Genomic DNA, 27,988 nt, shown 5'->3' on the forward strand with positions numbered 1-27,988 from the left:
ATGTAACTGGAACATTTTTTATTGAACATTCATTCATTTTGAAGGTGTAGAAAACATTTGGAAATTTTGTTGAAGCCATCTAATCGTCTCCGTCGATTCGCGATAAGGTAGAGTGACCACGTTACCGACAAAAATGACGTGCCTCCACTTTTCGTTCTTATATGAGAATATTTTTCGCTGGGAAAGGGCTCGTTCGAAAGAGGAAGGTTTGATCTAGCGCACGCTGGTCATGAGCTGACGAGATTATGCGGATATTTGGTAATATAAGCGTCAGAAGTGGGCCAAAAATTGACGATGTGCGTGCCGTGGAATCCAAGCATTTGTATGCCATCGGATGAGTTTTCTGGGTGAAATCGAGAGTAGCACGCGCTGGAAAATATCTCCAGCTACGAATTGAGCTGTATTTTGTCTTTATTCTCTGCGAAAAACTTGAAGCGCGTTTCTGGCGTCAGAATTCATGATATTGATAATACAGAGCAAAAAATGTGATAAGTTTAGTCACAGACTTAGGACCCGGATCAAGACCAAGACGGATGTTAAGTCAGTGGCTGCAGGCTGTGAACGGAAATTATACAGCAGTTACCGACCTGCTGACTCTGCAAATGTCACGTGACTACCCTTGGCTGTTAAATACAAATTGCCTGTCAATTATCTATGATTAAATCGTAAAACACAGAAATGGTATCCTGCACCAAGAAATGAAACGAGATCCAAAGTGTCTTCTCGGACCCAGTCTTCACGCGTCCAATTAAGGGTTGAGGGTACCTCGGCAAAGAAACATTCCCAAATTAAAAATCGCACCTGTGCCCGTCAAAGAAGGAGAGACACCAAGCAGAATGCTTGGTAAAAGATAGCCTCTGAACATTTCTGGATCGGTTGGCGCGCTGAATCAGGTTCAAAGACGCGCAAGAGCGACGCGCCGGGCATTGTGCCGATTTTTGCTCGGGCCCCACGGACCCCGTGGCCCGCAGCAGAATCGATTCGCTTTTGCGGGTGGTCCGTGACCGGAACGAGGCGTAGCCGGGTCCCGAGGAAACATTTGAATGCTATAAATAAATATAAATAAATTGATTTGCCGGCATTAGCATAAGTAGCTGGGAGAGCCGAGGCTTGCCCAGTCTGCGGCTCACGTCTCTTTGCTGTCTGCCTCCCTCGCTCTCCTCTCTCTCTCTCTCTCCTTCTCTCTTCTCCTCCTTTCTCTCGTTCTCTCTCTGTCGCTCTCGCGAGACCAGACGTTGATTTATACCCGATGTCCCTTAGGTTCCTGCGGCATTCGCCGTCCCTTTAACTTAAAAGGACACGGAGCTACGATCGGGACGCGCGTCCGTCTCGTCTCGCGGACTTGCACGCGTGGGAATTAATTCCGAAACCATGAGATTCTGTCCTCCCCTCCCCCTCTCGGAATGGCACTGTTTAAATGACGCGATAAGAACCCCGGAACGTACGTGTCGAGACTTAACGCACTACTTGCTATCGCCGAAGTCGCGAATAAATCAACTTCTTAGCCCCCCTCGCTCTGGAACGAGTTCGAACAGCGATGAAGATTTCAAACAAAATCTACCGAACACGAGACGTATCAGCAAACTTACAAAGCGAACCAAACATTATTAGGATCTACAAGGTACCAGAAGGTTGTTCAGGTAATCGCTACAACAGTATTCGGTACTATACATCTCAACTTTTCAATTTATATTTCATTAAATAAACTACTTCAATTTTACAGAATTTTTCAGTTTCCCGAGTTGGCGGTCGAACTGTTCATAGACTGTTCAAGAGTCCTCCGAAATTTTCTTTTAAGTAGTAATCCCGAAAGAAATTGCATTATATTTTTGTTCTAAATAGTGGACAATGCGTGAAATAAATCGTTCTGATTTTTTCTTCCAGCGATGGCCAACGTGTTGAAGAAGATTCTCGTGTAGATCCGTAGCGCAACACGCTTGACTTTGAGTCAAACCATGAACCATGTGTCCGCGTCAACGGATCTATTTGGCGCGTCGAGCGTTCCTGGAATCAGGATCGACGCGTTTACGAGGGAAACACGGTTCCCTACAAAATGAACCGCCTGAACAGCCTCTCGCTCGCGGCTCGATCTTTTCCCTAAAAAATCTGGCAATTTCGTGTAATCTTCTTGGAGGGCTGGGCGGGGCCCAGACCGCAGAGATACCGCGGCAGGGATCAGCGTGTGTCATTAACCGAATCCTCCAAACGACCGTGTCCTTCCTTTCTCCACGGTCGAGACACGGTACCTGTGTTACGTGGCCGCGTTAAGGATCGTCTTCTTGCGCAAAAATTGATATACCGAACGAGGCTCCGGGCACCCGTCCGACGATTGCCCCGGAGTGAAACGTTAGGCTACCAAAGAGCGACAGCCGATCGTTTCACGACAATTTCCTCGGTGATGTCCGTTAGCAAATAATGAGTTTTTACGAGCGAGCCGATATGCGCAGTGTCGCGGGTAAAACGCGTCGTACGATCGTCTATTTCGGTGAGCAACGTCACGTTACAGTCGATGTGTGCTCTCATTGTAATTTTATGAGAGTCGCGACCTGTGTTCTGACTATGGAGAGCAAAGGTACTTCTGGAACGATAATAACTAGGATCGTTCAGTTATAAGGATAGTTGGATCGTTTGTGATCTCATCATTGGAGATTTTAATAGCTAACAATGACGTCAGAGTCAGATCCTGCGACCCTAAAAGACCTTAAGACTGTTCCGCGTGTCCCGAATCCTTCAAGGACGAAGCACACAGTGTCATCCTAATGGCTTCTATTCAGTTGATAAGTGGCAGCGAGCTATTGCAAATATTGGCCGACATCAAGGCACTATACTAATTCTAGAGTATCTACCTGACATTTTCAAGTATCTATGAAGAGCATTAAAAAGTCTGAATCGCACGGAGATTGTGATGGTATCAGTAATGAAGCCGAAGAGCTAGCAAAATAGAATGAACGGAGATATAAATTGCCTAGAGATTATGACGGTATTAGTAACATCGTGTATCGTCGATTGTGCAGAAGGAAACCGACGATCGTCGTTCCCGAAGAGCTAACAAAGTAGGATAAACGGAGATATGAACGACCTAGAGATTGTGATGATATCGGTAACACCACGTACCGCCGATTGCGCAGAAGGAAACCGACAATCCTCGTTCCCGAAGAGCAAACAAAGTCGATCCGAGTGTAGCTTCTTGCGATCTCGGGCCACACGGTGCGTCGTTCTTCAACGTCCCCAGCCGTCTGCAGCTCGTCCCCGAGGGCTCCGACGACAGTACCCCCTATCAGGCAGCACCCCACCACCTCAGGGCCACCCTCCACTTCCGCTTCGCTTGGTAGCCACTCCTCTCAGCCTCCGTTGATACTTCCTCGCGCGTGTATCTCGTCAGTCGGCCCGGAGCCACGTGCGTGTGCTCGAGAAGCTCCGCTCGGCTGGTCATCGGCAGCTCTACGCTATCAACCGACTTCCTGGTTGGCAATCGGTCTCGAGCACTCTCGAGCAACGGTTCCCAGAACCGTCTACCGTCAACGAGGAACAGGCAGCTTGCTCGATAATTCGACTCGCCAGCAACCGAGCGAAGACAGGACGAGAGCAGAAGGATCCGCGAGTGACAATTTTCCCGGAATCCCTGCGATACGTCTCTACCCGGTTAAAGGGAACCCTGGTCGAAGGGAACACGTCAACGAAGAATAATGGAGTGCACCTCGAAGGCGTGAAGTGTCCACGGTAATATGTACCGATCCGTCCGCGACGTTCTGCCGAGGGAACCGCGCCGTCTCGACGGTGCGACGTCGCGCGTCTAAAACGACCAGGAAACCCAAACTCGAAGACAGATGTTCGAACCAGGGAGGACTAAAAATATCGGCCGCTGGCACGCCGCTCTCGCAAGCTGTACTTGAACAATCCCGCCGGCTGGAGAACCGGCCGCTCCATGAGACCGAGCAGACCCGAAGCAATCCACGAAGAAACGGCGCGATTCGCTTCGAGTGCCAGTTTCCGGGCTCAGGATACAGTCAACATCCTGGGGGAAAAGTGGACCAGAAAAATCGGGACTCCCGAGAGTATGACCGGTACGCCTTGACGAGCTCCCTGAAGAAACACGGAGCAAAATTGAAATTCTTCCGAATTTTTCAACAGTGTGCACCCGGTACATCTTGGTGACTGATGAAAAATAGAGACTTGAGAACAATTAAGATTCTTCAGCGTTGTGCACCTTGAATAGCTAGAACTTCCCGAAGAACCAAGTAAGATTTAAGTAAAGTTCCTGGTATACCTTGGTGAACTATCTGAAGAAATATAGAGACTTGAGAAAAAATTTTTGAGAGGCTGAACGTCTTCGAGCAGTGCAGACCCGTGGAAGAGGATCTCCAGGGGTGAGTTTTATCAATGAACTCGGTTATCGTTTGATGTCGGGTCTTTCCCTGGAGCATTGTCCAATCCCCGGTGAAACAGGAGAGACAGAATCGTATCCGCTTTCGCGGTGTTACATAAAGAATCAGCAGCGTAACGTACACTCCCGGCTGCTTTGCGTGGACGCTCGTAATATCCTGGTGTCTTTCTGCGAGGGAACGTGCCTCGCCACCTGTACCCACTCGAGACAGCGGCGTTCGCAGTCTCTCGATCCTCCTACTGTAATCCTACACACCCGACTGCTTCCGCCCGATTCATCGATCCAGCAACCGGCTTATCGATCTCGCGTTTACGCTTGTTTTACGGTCGTTAGCGGAATCGACGCCGATCTCGGACGAGTCGAACGCAAGCCGACGCGTCTAACGTTCGTTCGATCGAGATCGAGGCGGCAGATTGGCTAAGTGGATTCTCGTAATTACCGAAACTGTCTGTGGGAGTCGCAGACGCCGGAGGTTATCCTGGTTTTATCGTTCGCGCGTTGCGCAATCGATTGGGGCCATTAATACCAGGTAAATCCATATTGCAATTTAATTGACCTGCGTTGAGCAAGACGAATTCTTGCGATCAGCGATATAACTGCTTCGCTTGCCTGTCTACTCTATCTGATTTCTGCTTGACACTGCTAACTGGAGTAACCCGACGCGACGGGTCAGAACGATCCGTTGCGGATCGTTTCGTTGTCGCGTGTTGTGTTGTTCAGATCGTATTATTCGCGTGTCGTTTTACACCGACGTTCCTAGCAATCCACACGGTTTCTAACGAAATTTCTGCTCGTTGGGATCCAGTAAGAGAAAAATTAATTAACTTGCGTCTGTTTTTCTGCTTGCTGATCTTCTAAAGATCGAACGTTACCTCACACACACGGTTAATTAGTTCCTGTAACATTACCGCAAACGTTTCTCTCCTTCGAGATACGCAGCTAAACTAGATCATTATTCACAGTCACTTAACATCGTCGATAACGATGCAAGTGTTTTTCTTTCCCAATGTGCAATGGATGATCAAATAATTGGAGACGCAATAAAGAGACCATATTCCTCGTTCACATATTCACCGCTCACAAGCTTCAATAATAATAATGAAAAAATATCAGGACCTTGAATAAGTTCTCGCTGTTTCTTTTACAAAATAAAAGCTTTATTTAAATTATAAGGAACAAAAACATTTCATTCAAAGTATTGCCCATCACTAGCGACCACTTTCTCCCATCTTTCTGGCAGTATATGAATTCCGCGTCCGAAAAACGACATGTCTTTTGAGGCAATCCAAGAATCGATCCATTTTTTAGCTTCTTCATAAGAATGAAAGCCCTGGTCAGCTAGGCCATGTGCCATCGAACGAAATAGGTGAAAATCAGAAGGGGCTATGTCAGCTGAATACGGCGGGTGGGGTAGAACTTCCCATTGAAGCGTTTCCAGGTAGGTTTTCACTGGTTTTGCAACACGAGGCCGAGCGTTGTCATGTAGCAAAATCACTTTGTCGTGTCTCTGCTCGTATAGCGGCCGTTTTTCTTTTAAGGCTCGACTTAAACGCATCGATTGAAGTCGATAGCGCTACCCCGTGATAGTCTCATTCGGTTTGAGCAGCTCATAATAAATTACACCCTGCTGACCCCACAAAATACGGAGAAGAAGCTTCGAACCATGGATATTTGGTTTTGCAGACTATGTTGATGCATGGCCGGGCTTACCCCACGATTTTCTACGCTTTGGATTATCGTAGTGTATCCACTTTTCATCGCCAGTCACGATGCGGTACAAAAAATCTTTTCTTTTCTGCCGTTGAAGCAGTAGTTCACACGTGAGAAAACGCCGTTCGACGTCTCTCGGCTTCAATTCATACGGTACCCAATGTCCTTGCTTCTGGATCGTTCCTAAAACTTTTAAACGTTTTGAAACAGTTGACTCATCTACTTGTAATGTTTTTCCAAGTTCTACTAGCGTCCGACATCGGTCTTGATCGAGTAATTCCTCCAACTTTTCGTCTTCAAATTTTTTCGGTGCGCCAGAACGTTCTTTATCCTCAAGTTCAAAATCATTATTTTTGAAGCGTCGATACCAGTCTCTGCATGTCGTATCCGACAAAGCATTGTCACCATAAGTCTCGACAAGAATTCTATGTACTTCAGCTGCAGATTTCTTTTGAATAAAGTAGTGCAATAAAATTCCCCGCAAATACACTTTATTTGGCACAAAAGTAGACATTTTCAGAACTAAGAAAAAATTACTTTGTTTACACTAAAGTGAACTACCATACACTGAAATTTAAGGTTAGATACACTACTGCCTTGCATGTGTGTTACCATTCGAAATTCCACGAACGGGGTACTGCTACTGCCATTTTTGAAGAAACAGCGAGAACTTATTCAAGGTCCTGATAGTAAGAGTCCCGTGTAGCAAGATTTTCATTTAACAATTGACCCTTTCAACGTACTAGGTGTACAAATTAATAACTTCATTTAATATTTACCAACACAGTACAGTGATTCAAGCAATTAGCTGCTCCAAAAGCGACTCTCCCCTAACCTCGTTTAGCTTTCTGCCCAAACGAACACCATAAATCACTATCCACGGCAGACGAATACGAAATTTAGATGGATACAGTGAATTCTCGATATATGTCAACAACACAGGTCTTGCCTCTCAGAGGTGTACCCCGCGGTAGTGGGGATAATTCCGCGACGTTTACCATCCAGGTCTTGGCGACATATATAGAGAAATCACTGTACCGACTTTTTCCGAGGGAGGAAACCAGTGATAGCAGATTTCAGAAGTCGCAGATCATCCCAAGAGTGATTCTAATCCCCCGGTAGCTCGTTAGGAGGAAACAGCATTCGGTGAAGGTTCCCGCTCATTAGAATCCTCGAGATTGGTTTCGCGGGGTTGATTACCCGGCCGACGAAATTAGCCGTGGATCTGCGACCACAGGCATCCGGAAAAACCGCTAATAACACGGCTGTGATCCTGATCGATGGTTTCAGCGTCGCGGTTCGAGAAGGAGGACGACGGGACCGGGAAAGAAGAGGAGGCCGGCTGGAAGAGACGATCGCGGATGATGAGGGTCGGCGAACATCGTCACCGGGGTTCAGCGAGAGTTCAACCCCCTCCCCGAGGAGTTCTCGTTCTTCCACTCATGGTGTTTTACGGCGCGGTTGTTTGAAATTCTTCGCGTGGAGTCGCGGCCGTATTTATAGAGCCGCGCGCGGTGTGTGCACGCGCTCGCGAGTTCACGCACGTAGATTCGCTCGCGCACGCCTCCGGAGGAAGCGAGGAGAAAGAGGGTGCGAGAGAAACGGAGAGGAAGAGAGAAGAGAGAGAAAGGGTGGTGGAAGAGGGAAAGAGAGCTGGACGGAGGAAGAAAGCGAGAAAGGGGGTTGAAGAGGGAAAGAGAGAGGCATCGACGACGGAACAGCCCGTCGGAGGAAACGAGAAAACGGAGTCGCGTTGCGTCGACGGGGCTAAACGGAGGGACGAGCACGCGGCACGTCGCGATCATGAAGCGATGCATCCGCGACAGGAGCACCGAGCTTCGTCGTCGAGCACGTCCTCGGCGTCGTCGAACTGTCTGCGCTGGCTGCCCCCACTGGCAAGCCTCGATTCAGCGGGCATGATCGCCCGGCTGCCACGAACCAACGCGGTCCTCGCCGTCGTCGTCGCTCTCGTTCTCACCGTCGGAAACGTCCGCACCGTCGCCGCCGGCTCCGTCGATGACGTTTCGGTAAGTACGCTCAATTCTGCTTCATTCGATCCTCGGCTTCTATGTCAGCGCGATAGCCGCATGCTGTGTTCGATACGGTGATACGGTGACGATAGCCTGCTGGAGATTTGTGAATTGAACTCTTCTCGACATGCGCTGCGAAACGCTAGTGAACAATTTATTGGTGAATATTTTCGTTGTGCAGGAAAAATGGTTTTTCCACCACCGTCTTCAATTTAAACCTGTAAAAGCATCGACGGATTTTTACACGTTCGCTTACCAACGTTTGTTTCGACCAGAACCTTCGTGTTCGTAAATAGACTGCGAATTTTATGCGTTTATGACAAAAGTGTGTGGGTGACACACGAGACAGTAGAAAGATTATATTATTAAAGGAGGAAAGAAATTTTTATTTGGTCATAGTATTTTATGAACGAAGCAGAACATTTTTCTATCGAATTCTATCAAATGCGATTTATAGCACACGAATTAAAATATTGTCACAGGAATGCGTCATAATTTATAAGTTTTCATTCAAAATTGTGACGCTGATAGTACACGTGTTGAGAACGTGAATATATTAGTTGGATGTTGTTAAGATTACTGAAGAAAGAAGGTAACATTTACATGGCCACTGTTTCTTGCAATTGACGTAGACGCTTTTTATCTTGCATAAGTGTCCGCAGTCTGGTGACGATGCGCTAAGCGAGCAAGAAACGCGATTCCATAAATTCCGAGAAAATTTCTAACGGACCTTCAGAATCGTGAGTAACTATCTTAAATAATATAGAATGTGCTTCACGTACAATGCCTCCATTGTTCTCAAGTTTTATACTATTTGGTGAAAGTTCGGTTTTAATACGCCACGAGGATCGTCCATATTGATGATACTACTTCACCGGGGAAGTCGCGATCGAAAGAAATCTATGGTGAAATTACAGACCATCGATAGCTGTTAGTTTCTCCACGATAAGGACGTATCTGCCCTCGAACACGCCGGATGCATTCCTGGCACAAGCTCATCCGTGTCTGCTCGTCCGTAGAATTCGGGACAATAAACTTTCTAAATTCCCTTTCATTTTTTCGAGCATCTCCGCGAGTAGCGTTATTCCAGAAGAAAACGTTCGTCCCGACGAACACGCGCGACAATTCTCGCACCTGTCCTCGAGCCGTTTAATTTCACTTTCCGTCGACTGAAATTCGAGTCAAAGTATCGCGTCCACATCGTGCACGCGCAATTAAGCAACCGAGCGGCATAAAATATGAATATAAACGAACGCGGAGCGACGTTAACACCGAGAAAAAAGTGGGGACCAGAAAATCAGGCGAACGAGCTGCCCGTATCGGACGCATATTGATCTGCTTAATTAGAGACAAGATACCGGTGAGAACCGTGGTTTTTGCGAAGATTAACAGCAATCGGGGACGTCGTTAAACGAAAGTGAGTTAGTTTCGCCTCGGACCGACAATTCTTTCCACGTTAACAGCTTGGCAACGCGTTTTCAGCCGGGATACTATTGCCACGGCGTCGTGTTACCGGGAGGATCGAAGCGGGTCGATCTCGTGGATCGTAAAATCGATCGGCAGGACGGGAGGGGGGATATTACGCGTACCTAATGCGCCGTAATTTCGATATTTATCAGCGCGATCGTAATGGATCTCGGGCCGTTTCGCTCCGGTAAAAGGGAATCGGCGCGCGCTCGCGCGACTTCGAAGAGGGACGAAGCGGCGACTGCGAGAACGGAGCAAAAAGGCGAGAGGGACGCGCGAATTCGGCGAACAGATGCGCGACACGCGAGATGAGCACCTAATGGAAAACTAAAAATGTGCATTTGCCCGTCGCGCCGCCGTTTTTTCTTCCTGCCCGTTCGCCGGCGTGTCATTTAATTCGCAACGCGGCGGCGCGACGCCGAGGCGGAATTGCCAACTGATCGATGAGCGTGGATTTTACGGCCGGAGAAAGAATTTGCACGGCTATCTGCGTTTTTACACGGAGAATCGATCGGGAATAGTGCACGGGACAGTCTCGAAGCAGAAATTTTGCATTCCGTTATTGCTGAGAAAGAATGCCGATACTCCGAGGTGTATCTTCCACGATGATGTCCCCGGAGGGTTTTTTTTTTATTATATTTGTTGCTGACAGTAACAGCATCTGCAGCGATTGCGCAACGGTCGTGGTGAAAGTTCACGCTAGGATCGGTTGCTTCACGCAGACTAGATTTTTCCAGCAATGAAGATCACCGAGCGCCGACTTTCAGTAACGCTGGTATAAATAATTTAATGGTAATTAGCAATCTTGCCGGTTGCCGATTTAACTCGAGAAAAATCGGATTCTTTGCAGTGGCGGCGGAATTGAATCGATCTCGTTCCACCAGTTGCCCGACAAGTATTCCATGAATTAACATTGATGGAACGTTAATCAGCCAGACCGCAAATAGAACTCTCTGCCAGGCGCGTAAACACGCGATTTAGGAGCCAATCGTTCGCCCACGTTGAACAATGTTCTTCCGCGAATGCCAGAGAATTTCTGTCGATTCATCGACGCGAAATTGCCCGTGTGGCGTTTAGCGGCCAGTTCGAGGACAGCCTCGAGGACGCCGAGCCGATAGAGCATTGTGTTTGCCACGAAACTAGCAATACGAACGCGGTCCTAAACGGGGGAACCTCGTCTACGACGGCGCAGTAATTACTATAATTTCATTTAGTAGCCATCTTCGAATTCCGTCGATCCTGCATACCAGGGTCCTCGCTGGCGTGTGTGAAACGACTCCGAAATAACGGATCCGCTCGGACCGTAAAAATATTGGGTCGAATTATCGCTTCAAAATGACCGGACAAGCTTCGAAATGCGTGTCTAAAACCTATTTCTATCCTGAGACAAAAATCACAAAGTTTAACGAAGGAAATTATAATGTGCTCGAAATCGTGGGCCACTTTTTGGCCGGATTTCGAGGAATAATCAATGTCCCGGTTGCCGATTCGAGTTAAAATTTGGTGTGTGTGATCCCTTAGCGATCTTCAAGGTTGCAGTAACTCGTTCATCCTCCCCGCTGTCTCAGTTTTCCAAATATCATTTCCTTCAACGCTTGCAAGCTTATAATACTTGGAACTTATCGTTCGTATCATAAAAATATAAGACTGAATTATCACTGAAATTCTCTGTTCCCTTCAACAAAATTCGCAAGCTTCATTCAACAACCTCCCCATCCGCCCAAAATCATAACCCAGTTTTTGGCCGGAAATCGAGGAGAATTCGATCTTCCGGTTGTCGATGCGAGTTGAGATTCGATGTGAGTGATCCCCTAGCGATCTTCAAGGCTGCAATAACTCGTTCATCCTCCCCACTATCTCAGTTTTCGAAATATCATTTCCTTCAACGCTTGCAAGCTTATAATACTTGCAACTTATCGTTCGTATCATAAAAACATAAGAGTGAATTATCACTGAAATTCTCTGTTCCCTCCAACAAAATTCGCAAGCTTCATTCAACAACCTCCCCATCCGCCCAAAATCATAACCCAGTTTTTGGCCGGAAATCGAGAAGAATTCGATCTTCCGGTTGTCGATGCGAGTTGAGATTCGATGTGAGTGATCCCCTAGCGATCTTCAAGGCTGCAATAACTCGTTCATCCTCCCCACTATCTCAGTTTTCGAAATATCATTTCCTTCAACGCTTGCAAGCTTATAATACTTGCAACTTATCGTTCGTATCATAAAAACATAAGAGTGAATTATCACTGAAATTCTCTGTTCCCTCCAACAAAATTCGCAAGCTTCATTCAACAACCTCCCCATCCGCCCCAAAATCATAACCCAGTTTTTGGCCGGAAATCGAGGAGAATTCGATCTTCCGGTTGTCGATGCGAGTTGAGATTCGATGTGAGTGATCTCCTAGCGATCTTCAAGGCTGCAATAACTCGTTCATCCTCCCCACTATCTCAGTTTTCGAAATATCATTTCCTTCAACGCTTGCAAGCTTATAATACTTGGAACTTATCGTTCGAATCATAAAAATATAACACTGAATTATCACTGAAAATCTCTGTTCACTCTCCAACAAAATTCGCAAGCTTCATTCAACAACCTCCCCATCCGCCCAAAATCATAACCCAGTTTTTGGCCGGAAATCGAGGAGAATTCGATCTTCCGGTTGTCGATGCGAGTTGAGATTCGATGTGAGTGATCTACCAGCGATCTTCAAGGCTCCAGCAACTCATTCATCCTCCCCGCTGTCTCAGTTTTCCGAAATACCTATCGCTCGAGATGAAAGCGTTCGGTGTTCGTACAATGCGAACCTGCCGCGGACCCGGGGCGACGAAAAAATCGTCGAGGAGGATTCCGAGTGCAGAATTCGCAGCTGCGGCTCTCAGGTTACCACCCACAGGCCCAGGGACATCAAAGCCGAGCATTCGTGCGCGACACTTACACCGAACTTTTTCGTTCCCGGGCACCGATGATCCCGATAACATCTACCCGCGGACCACGGCAGTCGGGGTTTATATTTAGGACGTCGTTTCTGTCTCGATCGCGATGTTTTCGTGGCACGGAACGCATCGCGGTCCCCTCAGGACCGTAAATCCGCGACGACGCAGCCTTCCCCCCTGGTTATCAAACGCGTCCAGATTCGCAATCCGGGACACGATCGCCAAACCGGTAAACTTGGATATTGCTCGTTCGTCAGAAATCCCCGTATGAGGAACATCCCGGACAGAAAAGGGGCGGACAGGTCCGAGTATCAGATAAAGGATAAGCGTTTATTTGAGTTCCTCCCTTATCTGGCCTAACAGGCCAATTTATGGCTCGATTCTTGCCCGGCGAACAGATAGTGGACAGATGGTGGACCGATGCCTCTTCCTTCGCCGCTATTAGGCCAACTGCTATCGTAAAGTATCGCTCGTGGGAATGGCTGTGCACGGGATGGTACTTACCATAGGATATTTGAGCAAGCGCGCCGATACTCCGAGCCGTACGGTCTTTATGGGAAGTTCGAGACAATTTTAGTCGAAGGTATTCGGAAAACGCAGCACGGAAATCGAGTTAGCTCAGCAGTAATAATACCCGCAGAGTCGTCGAAATTGTCTTTCTAAAATTTTCTAATATCGATTAGGCATCTCTGGTCCGTCTCTTATTGTGTTTAATTAACCCTTACGTCGATAACCGGATACCTGGGTGCCCACTTTCAATTTCTTTCTGAAACTTCTTTAATATCTTTCTTGGTAGATGGAAAAATTATTTTAGAAACTATAAAGTGTAATATTATTGAGTATCGCTAAAAATTTTGGTTGTTGACACACGAGTTAACTATTCTTTCTTTACTTCTCTTTAAAAAATGAATCAATCAGTTTAGAATAAAAATAATTAAATTGAAATGACACATTGAAGCTTCAGCGTCCAAAATGGCGACCACGATCTCTCTCCACGAGTCTCGCAGCGTGTAGGTATCCAAGCCTCGTAGTGTCGGTCAATTAATAATTCAGTCCCGATCGTTAACGGTACATCCGCCGAAGCCGAATCCGCTGTTCCCCGAGAAAAAGCGACGCCGCTCGTCCATTCTGTCCTCGAAGAAGGAGCCCTGGAGAATACCTCGTGACCAACTTCCTGCTCGGCTTCCCGACGCTTCCCAACGGCTCTCACGGCCGATCAAGTTATTCTCTAATTAATAGTTGGCCGTCGGAGCGCGATGAAAGAAAAGACGACGTGCCGGCCGGCCGTCTCGGTGACTTTCCAGCGGCGTAAAAATGGCGGCTGACCCCGGAGCTCATGCTCTTCGACATCCCGCGGCGAAACTTCCTGTCGCAGGGTCCACAGAGAGGTCCCTTCTATATCGTCTCTTTCTCTCTCTCTCTCTCTCTCTCTCTCTCTCTCTCTCTCTCTCTCGCTCTCTCTCTCTCCCTCTGTTATTCTGTTAGCGTGCGAGGATCGACGGAATAATTTACCGCTATTCAGACGGGAAGACCGGGACTCGGGTCTGTGAGACAATGTAGACACGCGAGAGGATACTCTTCTGACACTCGAGATTAATTACCAGGGAACCGATCGTCATTTCGGAGCACTCTTCGCCGGATCGTTAATGATCCTTCATCGCGGGTCGCGAGATGAATTTCGCATTAATCTCTTTTCTCTTACCGGAGACCCTTCAAGCAGCTTCTTCTTCATTCAGAGAATTGCTCTTTGAAGCTGCTGAGGAGCACACGCTGGATCATAAGCACAAATTCATACGCTAATTGACCTTAAAATTCATTTCGGAGACTCTCTATAATGAGAGAACCTTGAACTCCTACAGGAAGAAGAAAATTTGTATTGTTTGTATTCCTATCTTTTCACTGATGCCTTCATCTCGATAACAGAGATACATAGATTTCAGTTTAACAGAGATGAATAAATAGTAGATACTTTATTGATTTCCCTCGGGGTTACAATTTCTATACCACCCGCTCCTTGTTTTCGCCTTTCCTCCTCGCGCCGGTCTTATCCTAATCTTACTTCTAACTTGAAGTTACCTTATTTCCATCTCTTATATCTAGCGCTTATAATTACTTACTAACAGAGATGAATAACGTGTGTACTTATATAGAATCAATTTGTTTAGTTAGACGAGTTAGACGCAAGAGACTTATACGAGGTTTGAGGAAAATTATCTGATATGGAAAAGGTTGAGCATGAATTCAGCACATTGACAGCAAAATCTAAACAAAATGGAAAGGTAGTCAATCTTAGTGGTCCATGAACCCATTTTTCCGAACCAGGGTGACCGCATAACCAACTGACAAATGTTGTTTGTCGCGCGAAGAGATAAAGCGTGGCGCTCCGAGTGATTTTTCGTGGCCACTTTCAGCCACGTCTGGAAAAATCCGGGTGGCCTCCAGAATGCCAGCGGAGCGATTTTTCACGGAAACTCGTAAAACGAGTGATAACGGCCCCTGATAAGGGAGGGCGACGTTAGGCGCTAACGAGATCGATAACTCAAACGATCCTTGATTCGGCGAGACAGGGGATCGGGGTGGCTGGCCACGGCAAAACAGCTCGGTTTGGTAAACACGGGATCGGATTCGCGGGAATCGTTAAATCGACCGAGCAGAAAACGAGTCCCATTTAATACACACAATATTAATGAGGGCAGTTCTTTGTACGTGGGCAAGTTATACCGGAATAACTTGTTCCGATAGGTTCCCACTCTCTGCTTGGACGATTGCTAAACCCCTAAGCGGAGGAACAATGTCGCCGATCGACAGCATCGACTTCTCCTTGATCGATGGAAAATCGAAATCTTTGACCAACCCCCGCGACCTCTTCTTCCGTTCACACGACACTCCCTTCAAGACGATTTTAATGATTAAACATCGTCAGTACATCCTATGAGTCTAATTAAAACAAATGTGTAAGCATAAATCGTTCGATGATTTATTAAAAACGTAGGATAAAAATACGAGATAGAATGGAGACAGTACTCATGATTACTGTGATGTAATACAAAAAAGAAAGAAAGGTCGATAATAATATAAATATATACATTAAAATGGTGGGTTAGGTGTGTACATATAAGGTCTAAAAATTAATTTGTGGCTTTTCATTAATCAATTGTAATTTTATTTGTATGTCAAGTCTTTTGCCCAGTTGAAAAGATTATGGAAATTGTTAAATTAATTTTTTTACAATCGTTTGTACAATTGTATGTATATAATCAACAAATTCATGCAGGAAGGGCTGTACGATTCTAATAGATGCGTCTCAAATTATTTTTTTTTTTTGGTACATTTCGTGTCAAGTCCAGCAAGTTTATTTCAAAGTACCTCGACAGACAGATGTTGGAACTTTATGTAACAATTTCTACAGATAGTAAATATCAACCGTTTCAGCATCTTCGTCTTTCTCTTCTTCCTCGCCCGTGAGATTTTTTGCTCGGACGCACATGTAGCGAAGCTCGGCTAAAAACCCGCGTGATTTGCATTCCGCGGCGGGGAAAATGCATATGGCGAGAGAACAGAATTTCAATTTCCTCTTCTCGATAAATCAAGCTCTCCCCGTGTCAGTCCGGGGCGGGTACAGTTGGAATCGTTAACCGACTAACAGCTCCGCCGAGGAATCTGCTCCCCCGATCTCGCTCCTCCGAGGCTGGCCGCAGAATTCTAATCGCGCCGACCGTTTCTCCGCGTACACACGCGAGACAATGGAATGGCGATCGCGCGGAATACGTAAAAGAAACGAGGAAGAAAACAGCGCGGCGGTGGGAGCGAAGCGTCCCGACGATTCACGACCCGCGGCAGACCGAACGGGATCGGCTCTCGATTTCTCATAGCTGCTCGCAAGAACTGTATAGTTTGTAGCATAAACGACCGCCTCGCGTCCATTCAATAGACACTGACCACGTACCGAGTTCTCCTAACACCGGGCACGTGAGGTCTGTTTTAAAATCTGTGAAATCGTACGTGGCTTCGGACGTTTCCTTCGACACGAATAAAACGAAATAAGAACATGCTTACACATTGTATTAGGGGGACCCGTAAGTAACCAATTATTTTGAAATCGAAAACAAACTTTGTAGTAAATTCAAGTTTTTATTTCTTAATTTATTATATAATCATCATTGTCAAGGACAGTTTTCCTGCAAATTTTCAATCCCCCTCTTATAGAAATCCAGGGTTGGTCAAGCAAAATATGACTCAAGGTGCCTCCTAACATCTTCTACAGAATGTTTTATTTCTTATATAATGCTCCAGAGATCTGAAAAGATCAGAGGGAGCAATATCCGGTGAGTACGGGAGTGCGGTCAAACTTCCCATTGCAATTCTTTGATTTTTTCCTGAGTGATTTTCGCTGTATGGGGCCGGGCATTGTCAATTTGCAGTGTTACACCTTTTCTGTGGACTAAAGATGCCCTCTTTTTCAATAGTTCTGAATACAGCCGTTGTAATTGCTGACAATACAACTCAGCAGTAACTGTTTCTCCAAGTTTCAACAACTCAAAGTGAATTATGTCACTACAGTCCCACCAAATGCACGGTAACACCTTTCCAAGAGATAAGCTAGGTTTAGGGGTTGATATTGCGGTTTGATTTGCAGAAAGCCATTGCTTGGAACGCTTTATGTTATCACAAAGAATCCATTTTTCATCTTCGATAACGATTCTGCTAAGAAATGGATCTCTACGAAATCTGGATAGCAATAAACTGCAAATTGATGAATATTCTTGTTGGTCTCAGATAATTGATGCGGTACGCATATTCCTTGCCTATATGCCTTTCCCATTTCGCGTAGGTGCCTTTGTATAGTTGACCATGTGGACCCAAGGCTTCTCGATCATTCTTCTATACTTAATTTTGGATCAGCTTCCACTAGAGATTTTAGGGTGTCATTATCAAATTCAACGTCCACTTCGAGGCCTGTCAGAGAGATCATAATCACCAGCAGCAAACCTTCTGAACCAAACGTTGACATTTGTTGACCTTCAATACATCTCCATAAACATCGCAAATTTTCTTTGTTGTTACATTAAATCCCGCATGAAAATGAAAAAGTATGCAATGACGAATATGATCCTCGGAGGGTACGGACGCCGCCATTTTATTACAGGGTTGTAAAAAGAAATTATACTTTTTAGAATATTTTGAAGACAGGCTGTTTTACCGAAAACTGTGAAAGAATTCGTGCTTCCTCTTCAACGATCGGGCAAAACAAATTCTTTGCAAATAATCGATTACTTATGGGTACCCCTAATACATTATACATGCTCACTAAAAAGTCATAGACTGCAGTTTTATGATTTTAATTTTCTGTGAGCTTAAAATAGTACCTCAGCGAACTACAAAGTCGTTCGACGAACTCGATGGAAGGATTAGGCGACCGTTTTCGAAGAGCTTCCTGAAGACCTCGCGTTAGCAACTCCGATCGAGTACGCACAAGCGCGATAACGATTCAGAATTAAGATAGAGTTCGGAACGTAGGTGTTAGGCTAGAGGAAAGGTAGGAACGGCTTCGCGAGGTCCTAAATAAAATCGTTGGCATTAGCGAGGCTCGGGAGTCCTGCTGTCCGGCACCCCGTGACGCTTTACGTATCCGTAGCAGCGGTTCTACGCGGTGCTTCCTCCCTTCGTCCTGTTGATCCTCCACCGTCCTGGCGATCCTCCTTCGTTTCTTTCCTCCCCGTAGCGACGACAACTTTTTGCTCGCCGCGAGGTTAACATACTTCCTGCCCCGCAACGGGCTGAAATTCCACGCGATAGTCGTCACGATACGCAGTAAGAAGCTAATCGAGCCAGCCCGAGTGCGGTCCCGCGGGAGAAGGAATCTCCACGGGGTGCCAAAGGAACGCTTCGGACCTCTTTCCCATTTCTCGAATGCTCCGAGAGAGAGAGAGAGAGAGAGAGAGAGAGAGAGAGAGAGAGAGAACGATGAAAATCGCGGCGACTCCGCACCGGCTGCCTTTCAGACCCTAACGCGACCGTTTAATGAACCGACGAAGACGAACCGGGCCGGGGGGGAAAAACTCGTGTCCCGGTTAAGACCGGAGGACCGCCGATGGTGTTTCGAGGATTAACACCCCATAAAACGATGCTTTAACCGCTTGTTCCTCTGGCGGGTCCAGATAACGGCCTCGAGACCAGATAGGGATACGTTAGGGGCCACGGAACGGCCTCTCTTGGAAACGCATCCCCTAATATTAGGACGCTACAAATGTTGCGTTCACCAGCCAACACCCGCTACACGGAATTCTATTTTTCCTTCGTGACTGGGGAGATTTCATGCAAACTGCGGTTTAAATGGCGCGTGCTGGTTTGAGACGGTTTGTCAGATGATTGCAATATTTCCTGCCCAATTTAGACACGAAGCCCCTTCAATTACCTCTTGCCCCACGAAAACGAGTCAGGCTCGTGACGAAGATTTCAGTCATCATTAAATGCGTACGGGTGTCCATTTATTTTACAGTAAAATGCGATCTTATTTTTCTGCTGCCAATAGTGACAATTACTTTAGACATACAGTGAACGTAGATTTCGCTTTCTCTGCTAGGAATTAATCGGTTATGTAGCCAGTACCATTTTGTACAATTCTCTGCCAACGTTTCTCCAACTCCATCGGCCTTCATCATCCAAAGAAAGATTAATTTTTCAATGTTAGATTGATAGATAGATGGATTAATAAAAGAAATCTTCAGCTCTTCATAGAGCAAGATCCCTAAACCGTTCTGCGACATTTTCTAAACATTTTTGGACCCGACTGACAAGCTCGATCGACCCCTAGCACAACGTCTGCCCTCTCTAGCACTCTGCTCGAACCGAGCGGCAGTACACAGTTCCTCTTCAAGATCGCTCGCGTCGGGGACGCTTTCGCCGTCGAACGAAGCTCGTGTTTCGCGATCCTCGCGATTCGACGACGCTGTCTAATGAAGAGCAACGCGATGCCGAGCGGGTTTCACGAGGATGAAGACGCCGATCCGGAAATAACCCGGGCCGTAAACGCTTGAGGAACGCGTTCTTACGGTGGCAACGCCGGGAAAAGAGGAGGAGCGGAGGGGCCGTTTAACGTTCGCCGTTGAAAAACCACAGCCAGGTGACTACCGCCGGTGGCGGCTGGTCTCCCGAGGGTTCGTAATGGCCGGCTTTACGGTTTCACGGTTCGAGCTCCCCGGTCTCGAACTAATCCCGCGAATTAAGGCTCGTTAATACCCGGCCAGAAATAGCGGCTTCCACTCTGGAGCGAAACCGAGCCGCGGAGAGCAGACTCGCGGCTCGCTGGAACGCCCCGCGTGTCTCGCGGCAAGGCTGCAGCGATATTGAGCGAAGAACGGCCGACGAATTAATTATCATCTCATTCCCGGATTACTCTGATCGGCGGCGGCCAATCGCGATCGATGCACGCCGATCTTTTGGGGCGATCCGATCCGGAGGACTCGGGTGGATCGAAATGACCCAGTTGCGCTGGTCGCATTGGTGCAAGCCAAGCGGCTTGCTTGAGTCTTTGCGTTAGGCTGACTTATCGAGGTTTGTCGGAATTCTGTTTTGTTGGGGTTAGATTGTGGATCTTTTAAGGATACAGACCTTTGTGAGCTAGTTTGTGGTAAGTGGAGGTTGAATTAATTTTCGTGGGCATGTTAGGGCTTCCAGCGGATCCTAAAGGAACTATAGACGTCGTTAGACTGGTTTAGATATTTCTCTTTGCTGTGTTTTAGGAGGTGTATGATGATTTAAGTCCGCAATCTTGTTGCGACGCTCAGTTCTTAGATATAACTGAGGTGTGGCATAGACAGTCATGATTACAGTGATAATAGCTGTTTGATTTACTCGTGTAGCTTGTAGGTTATCATTCCGGAAGGATATCCTAGCTATCTAACCACCAGCAACTTTCGCTTCTGTATTCTACTTTGACTAGACCGCGGATTTTACGTGTTCGTGCAAAAAGCGAGTGCCTCTGATTTGACATAGTGTAAAGATTAAAAGAATACAATCAGCACACTACTTTCGACCCAGTGAAAATTATTAAAAAAAAAAAGAGGAATACGTTTTTAAGCGCCTCCTATATCTTACAACAAATACAGACGATTTTTGTTTCGCATAACAGTTCGCAGTCTAGTTATGACTTGTGAACTGGAGGTCTGTTCAGAAACATCGATCTCGGAATTCCAGGATCCCCAGACAAACCGTCCGGGATTTACGGTCGTCTGGCGTTACGAGGAACATTATCTAACGCGTTTAACGAACAACAAACACGTCCTTCTCGATCGCCGAACACAGTAAACTACTTCAAACAACGTGCACGGTCCGAGTCCCACGCATCACCCGACGAGAAATGGTAATTCCCCGTCGGCCGTGGCTCTCTCGGTTTGCTTTCTTCTCCGAGGAACCCGGGCCGATTAAATATTTATAGGCCAGCGTAATACAACAATTACACCAGTCGGAATCCGTAAACCATCCCACGGGGCCGGTGTTCCGAACGTGTCTGTGCCGTTTATTTTTAATCAAGCGATTACAAGGGGAACGCAGCTTTTTCGGCTAAAAGCGTCCTTCGAGAAAGAAGCATTTCTGAAAACGGAGGGGGAGAGAAAAGTGTGAAAGAGAAAGAGAGGGAGATAGTCCACGTCTGGATAATAAATATTCACCGAATTTCTCGAGGAACGCGCCTATTTTTACATCGATTCCCTTCGAGGCTCGAAGCGTATCCCGAGTCCACGCGACGTGACGCCTGCTCAATGATCCGGATTCGACGCGATCGGAGTCTAATCTCGGCCACAATGCGTGCAATATGCATTTTCTTTTTATGGCCGCAGGTTTTGCTACGGCGACAGAGAGAGAGAGAGAGAGAGAGAGAGAGAGAGAGAGAGGGGCCACTCCTCGCCGCGGAATTGAGTTTCATTGGTGGCGACGGTTTCGCAAAACGCTTCGGGACAGGAGAACGGGACGGGACACCGTTTCATTAGATCCGCTGAAGTGGGCGGACAATCGTGTCGTGTGCTCCTCATCGGACCCAAGGGAGACAGTAAATCACGCGGTGATCTCATCACGGCATTAAGATATTGCATGGAGAGAGAGAGAGAGAGAGAGAGAGAGAGAGAGAGAGAGAGAGAGAGAGAGAGAAGAGAAGAGAGATCCACCGGGGAAGTCGACCTGAGACAAGATAAACAAGCAAACGCGCTACCGTTGCTTGCTGGAAATTCCACGAGGAATCGATCTTGTTCTTCGATTCTTCGAGAATAACTCCGCACAATTTTTAGCTAGAATGTGGAATATTTTCCACGTTATTGCACGTGGTTCGGCTACTTCGAACTTTAACACTTTGACTGCAGAAACCTAAAAAATTCTGTAAAATCAAAGTAAGTTATTTGAGAGCCAAGGGTAGTCACGTGACTTTTGCAGAGTCAGAAGGTAGGTAACTGCAGCATAATTAACCAGGTAACTGCAGCATGAGTGACCAGCGCGCGATAGACTGAACCTTCCTCTTTCGAACGAACCATTTCCCAGCGAAAAATATTCTGATACAAGGACGAAAAGTTGAGGCACGAAAAACCATTTTTCGTCTATTTTTGTCGGTAACGTGGTCACTCTACCTTATCGCAAATCTACGGAGTTTTCGCTCTTAACACTAGGTTTACGGAGCATTAAAAGTGAGTATTTTACATTACTTTATAAAAATAAGAAGAATGTGTCTGTCCAAGTTTTCAGCCACTTTTTAAATAATATATACCTAAGAAAATACGTTTGTTCACAATCTCAATAATCGTAAATTAAAAATATTAGAACCCGTCATTTTGACGGGTCCCGTAAACCTAGTGTTAATGAAATAAAAATTGAGAAAAATTAAATGTATGATATTGAGTAGTCCTACGATTTTCTTCTTATGATAGCTAGAACCTTAATACTGTCCCAACAGATAAACCATAGAATTTACTTCTGCTACAAATGGAATATTCCTTTCAATCTAAAATAAAAGAATAATGTTTATATTTGGTAAATTCCTTTCCAAATCTTCAGCAAATCCGGAGCAATTGGCCTGAAATTATGACTGTACTATCAAGAAAAATCCTATTGAAATGTTCGACAATTTTTGCGTTTAAACAGTGTCCCTTCAACGATAAAATCGATCGTCCTACTCCACCAAAATTGTATCTGTGGTCACATTGACGTGAAAAAATTTGCGTAGCTTAACAAGAGCATGTTAAAAGACTACACGGAGCTCCAAATTATATGCGCCGTTCCATTTCTAAAAACTGCAGAAAGTCGATATTTTTTATCGTAGTGGGAAACTACTCTCTCGGGAAAATGCATAAAGGGAGACAGAGCAAAATGCACGGGGAAACAGAGCCGAGACACGATAAACAAGCAAGCAGCGCTACCGTTGCTTGCAATAAATTCCGTGGGAGTTCAGCTCGACGTTCTTCTTCCGACGCGTGACACGTCCAGGGAATACTCAACGACGGATGACGCTTTAAACTTATCGTTTTTCAGCGTAAATCTGCCGGATGTCGCGCGGCTGCTGTGGGAGTCGTGTTGCACCTCTCGTAATCTCGTAAATAAAGGAAGCTGATTCGAGCATCGATCTTCGGATCGCTGGGTATTTTAAACCGAGCAAGACAAATCGTGGCGGAAGCCGCTTATTTATCATGTTACCTCAAGCAAGTAACGATCAATATTTAGACGGAAGTATTTACTCGACGATCGCCACGAATTTTGCAGGATATCCTCACTTCCGCGATTAACATCCTGTTTAGGATAAGAAAATGTTCCTCGGCTTCCGAGGAAAAACGACAGGGACTTCCGGATTCTAGAAATTTGTTCTCGCCATGTGGATCGACTATCTGTAGATGCGCTTATCTTGTTTTGTTAGTGAGCAATGTTTGTTTTATCAACCATCACGTATCAGGTGACGTCTATTTTTATAAATGTTTTATGACAACGAACCATTGGCGATTTGCTATCTTGTTGGGTACTGAAGACCATGCTTACCACGAGCGTTTCGGTATGCCGGCTGAATATCTAAAATTGCTGTAATCTACTCTAGGTTGTAGTATAACTAATTTCTCATGGATGCAGCTTTAATAATCGTAAATTAAAAATTTTAGAGCGTCGCTTGACGCGTCCTGTAAACCTAGCGTTAAGGGGGCCGGCAGGGGCATTTGGCCTTGACTGTCACGCTATGTTATCCTGTGCTTGTTTTCTAGACATTTTACGTCTTAAATAAGTAAGTAATCAATTAAAAATGCATACCACCGTGTTTGTACATGCCTTTGCTACGTCTGTACAGAGCCTTTTTTCGATACGAACACTAAATCTCTCGAAATTGAGAGAATCTTTCAGCGGCAGCCATCTTGTGACGTGATACTTGCTTCAGAATTCGAATTTTCCGCCGAGTATTACAAATTACTCCACGATGAGGTAGAAATTCGCAATTTGGGCTCCATACAGACGTGGATTGGACTTTTAGGAAACACAATTGACCACTTCTAAACTGCACATTGCAATATTGAAGCGGCAGTTTGTCTAGATTTTGACCGTTGCGTACGTATATGGATTTCAAACGATGCCGGCCCCCTTAAAGCAGCATCGAGTAAAATAAAATACTGTGAAGAACAGTCCACGCCACACTCTCTCAGAAACGGTACAACTATCGATGCTGTTCTAGCACAGGTGTCATGCAATTTCTGACTCATGTAGATGTCGATTCCCGGCTCTCGTCGGTCTCGCGAATTCGGAGCGTGAAGAATTCGCATACACGGGATCGTCGTCTAATGACCGGGCACGTGACAGGCCAGCAGAGTGGAACGGGGCAGCCAGATCAGACGACAGACGAATCGCGAATCCGAAGGCGTCGTTCAGGCCGAGCGCGTTCTTTCGCAAAACGCTCGGAGCGTTCGCGGAAGGGACGAGCATTGCATGACGAGGCTGCTCGTTCCGCTGAATCGTCGCGAACGAGATAAGCGTAAAAGAGATCCCGTGCAGCGTCGCGGAACATTGTGCTACGACCTTCCGGTGCTCTCCTGACCGTGTCGTCACGATCCAGAGACCATTGGTCTTTAAGGAGGAGCACGAAATCTATTTCCACTTACCATTACCTCGAGCCGTTCAGCTACGACCGTGGTATCTATACGAGTCAAACGTTTGACCCACGGTCGTGGCAGACGTCTTCGGCGTGGGTGCATCGAACGCTACCATTGCGCCTTCACCGAGCCCATTCAGACCTCCGATCGTCAATTTTTCCAGACTTGTATAGCCACTTCTAGGTATCGCGTCCATTTACTTAACCCCTAGCCTTACAATTTAACTCCAAGGTTGCAGATTGAAACATATTGTTTTTTCTCATCCGACGCTCTCAATACGCATCGATGGGGAAGTATTTGTGTTGCTTCAAAATCAGTGTAAAATGGTCGGGTTGCTATTACGTATGTTCGTTTTTGATGGGAGGTTAACAATAACCAAGTTTGGCACACGAAGCCGATAATGACTCTGAGACGTCGTTTGAAGGTAAGGGATTGAGTTCAGACAATCAGTATATAGAGTGTACCTTGGTAAAGACTATGAGAATTGTACATATAAAGATGTGTCCTGTTTGACCCAGAAGTTCATATGAAGATGTGTCCTATTTGACCTAAAAGTTCACATCAAAGTGTGTCCTATTTGACCTAAAATTTTACACGGACATATGTCCCATTTGACCTAAAAGTTCACGCAAAGATGTGTCCTATTTGACCTAGAAGTTCAGATTATGGTGTGTCCCATTTGACCTAGAAGTTCACACGTAGATGTGTCCTATTTGACCTAAAAGTTCACACGAAGATGTGCCCTACTTGACCTAGAAGTTCACACGAAGATGTGTCCTATTTGACCTAAAATTTCAGATTGTGATGTGTCCCATTTGGCCTAGAAGTTCACGCGAAGATGTGTCCTATTTGACCTAGAAGTTCAGCTTATGATGTGTCCCATTTGACTTAGAAGTTCACACGAAGTTGTGTCCTATTTGACCTAGAAGTTCAGATTATGGTGTGTCCAATTTGACCTAGAAGTTCACATGTAGATGTGTCCTACTTGACCTAGAAATTCACACGAAGATGTGTCCTATTTGACCTAGAAGTTCACATGTAGATGTGTCCTACTTGACCTAGAAATTCACACGAAGATGTGTCCTATTTGACCTAAAATTTCAGATTGTGACGTGTCCCATTTGGCCTAGAAGTTCACGCGAAGATGTGTCCTATTTGACCTAGAAGTTCAGATTATGATGTGTCCCATTTGACTTAGAAGTTCACACGAAGTTGTGTCCTATTTGACCTAGAAGTTCAGATTATGATGTGTCCCATTTGACCTAGAAGTTCACACGTAGATGTGTCCTATTTGACCTAAAAGTTCAGATTATGATGTGTCCCATTTGACCTAGAAGTTCACACGTAGATGTGTCCTATTTGACCTAAAATTTCAGATTATGTGTCCCATTTGACCTACAAGTTCACGCGAAGATGTGTCCTATTTGACCCAGAAGTTCAGATTTTGCTGCGTCCTCTTCGACCTAAAAGTTCACTCGAAGATGTTTCCAATTTCACCTTAGAGCTCACACGTATGTCCTACTTGGCCTAGCAATTAACATGAAAATGTCGATAATCTGACGAAGAATCGAGGCAAACATCCAAAATCCTCGATCTGTCACCGATCAACCGCATCCCCGCAGTTCACCTGCGTTCACCCCACCGACACCGTACGCTGTCCAATCAACAGTCGACGTTGACTGGAAACTAACAAGCCTGAGAAAGTCCTTAAACTGCCCAAAAACAGCGCCGACAGTTCGAATCCATACGCATGAAGCAGAAGAGCGGAGAGAAGTCGGCGATGAAAATTCCAATTAACGTACATGAAGATTTCTCTGTTCGATCCCGGTACAAGACCATCGTTCAGCAGAGTGTCAAGCTCGGACGTTCGCTCGATTTCGAAGCTGCTCCATCTTCATCCCGCGGCTTTTTGCCGGGGTAGCTGGCAAGCGAAACGACGAAGACAACGACGAAGAGGAGGACGACGAGGAGGATGGCGAGGATGCGGCGGCGGTTAATTCGCGGAATTCTCATGAAGCGGACATACGCGGCAGGATTTACGCGATGTCGCGCCGCGGCCCGGGACGTCATCCTGACCATAGTAGGTGGACGACGGAGGACCTTGGCCTTCGGAGGCGGGGGATATAAATCAGACCGCGATCTCGCCATAGCGAGCGTTCCATCGGCTCCCGAGAGTAGTCCGTATTAAATCGGTGGTACGTCGACGGTGCTCGAAGAAATCCCCGGCCATTTTCGGACATTGGACACTCCGGCCGCGCTACCATCTACGGTATAGTCGGGGCGTCAGCCCGCGAAACCGATGTCATTGCTTCCGAACCTTATCCATCTTCTTCGGCGTGGTTCGCTTCATGGTTCACGGGACCCCTCGGTCTCCCCGGTCGGCTTCGCTCCCGAAAGAATCCGTCTTTTTTCACCGCCCCCGCTTTTTTGTCGATCCTTCTTCGCCAAGGGGACGCTGCTTTGTTCAGCACGTCGCGGCGAAAATGGTTTCATCGCGTCTTTTTAGTCGGCCGGGATCGGTGCTTTATGTAGTGGCTCGTTCTTCGGGAAGATCGACGCTGACTGATGCGCCCGAAGCGCTACTTTGTTAGCTCGCATCGAATTGACGCGCTCCCAGTCTCGTTCTTCTGACCCCGGCTGCTGCGCGTTTTCTTGAGACCTTTGCTGATCGGTGTCTCTTGGCCCCGAAGTTTTCTTCGTTGCAAAGGCTTCTGCTGGATCATCCGGAGGGTGGTTCGTTTGTTCTCTCTATTTTAATGTCTTTGTTTCGTCTGTGGGTCCAAACGTATTTGGGAAAAGTTGCTTCGTGCAGAGTGACGAATATTCTGTGTTACAGCCTTTCGTGTTTTCGGATTTATTTTTTAACCTCGAACGGCGACTCTTAGAAACCACTATTTACGTTACTAAATTTGTTTGTATCCAATACGTTGCTTAAAATTCTCGAACGAGCGAGTAAAATAATGTCAATAAAACTAAGATCTACTTCATATGTATAAAATGAAATAAACGTAATTTAGTAAATATTAGACCGAAAGAATTACCTCTCCGGTTTTGACGATAAAGTATCTTCGACTGCAAAGTGTTAACAGAGTATTTCCAAGTGGCTTCTTTAAATATGATAATTACTGAACAGAGAGGTCGACACAAATTGGGCTGGTAAACCGAATCAGCCAAAATCTGGCAGCAGTCCCCGTTGCCACAATTTGTCGCTTCTTCCGCGGCCGCAGAAAAAAGAGGGGTAGCCGTTGTAGAATGGAGACCAGGGGAGACAGGTAGAAGACAAGAGGAATTCGTATTCAGCGTGGCGGACATGGCCAAACTAGGCTGAAGTCCGCGGCCTCTTGCATCTCCTTGTTCGTGGCG

The 27,988-nt window shown here is 46.3% G+C and overlaps 1 protein-coding gene across 2 annotated transcripts in view; it reads left to right on the forward strand.

Annotated features, from left to right (window-relative positions):
- The first annotated feature begins 3,352 nt into the window (after positions 1-3,352).
- Positions 3,353-27,988, forward strand: part of LOC143365721 (uncharacterized) — a 35,231-nt gene continuing 10,595 nt past the window's right edge. Inside the window, exons 1-2 of one of the 2 annotated variants that reach the window (XM_076806150.1) lie at positions 3,353-4,913; positions 7,385-8,121. In XM_076806150.1, coding sequence (XP_076662265.1) covers positions 7,906-8,121 — 216 coding nt within the window. In that variant the 5' untranslated portion in view covers positions 3,353-4,913; positions 7,385-7,905. The remainder of the gene's footprint in view (positions 4,914-7,384; positions 8,122-27,988) is intronic. The other variant, XM_076806152.1, reaches the window with a different exon arrangement.

This window comes from Halictus rubicundus, chromosome 2, assembly GCF_050948215.1.
Source record: "Halictus rubicundus isolate RS-2024b chromosome 2, iyHalRubi1_principal, whole genome shotgun sequence".
Classification (NCBI taxonomy): Eukaryota; Metazoa; Arthropoda; class Insecta; order Hymenoptera; family Halictidae; genus Halictus; species Halictus rubicundus.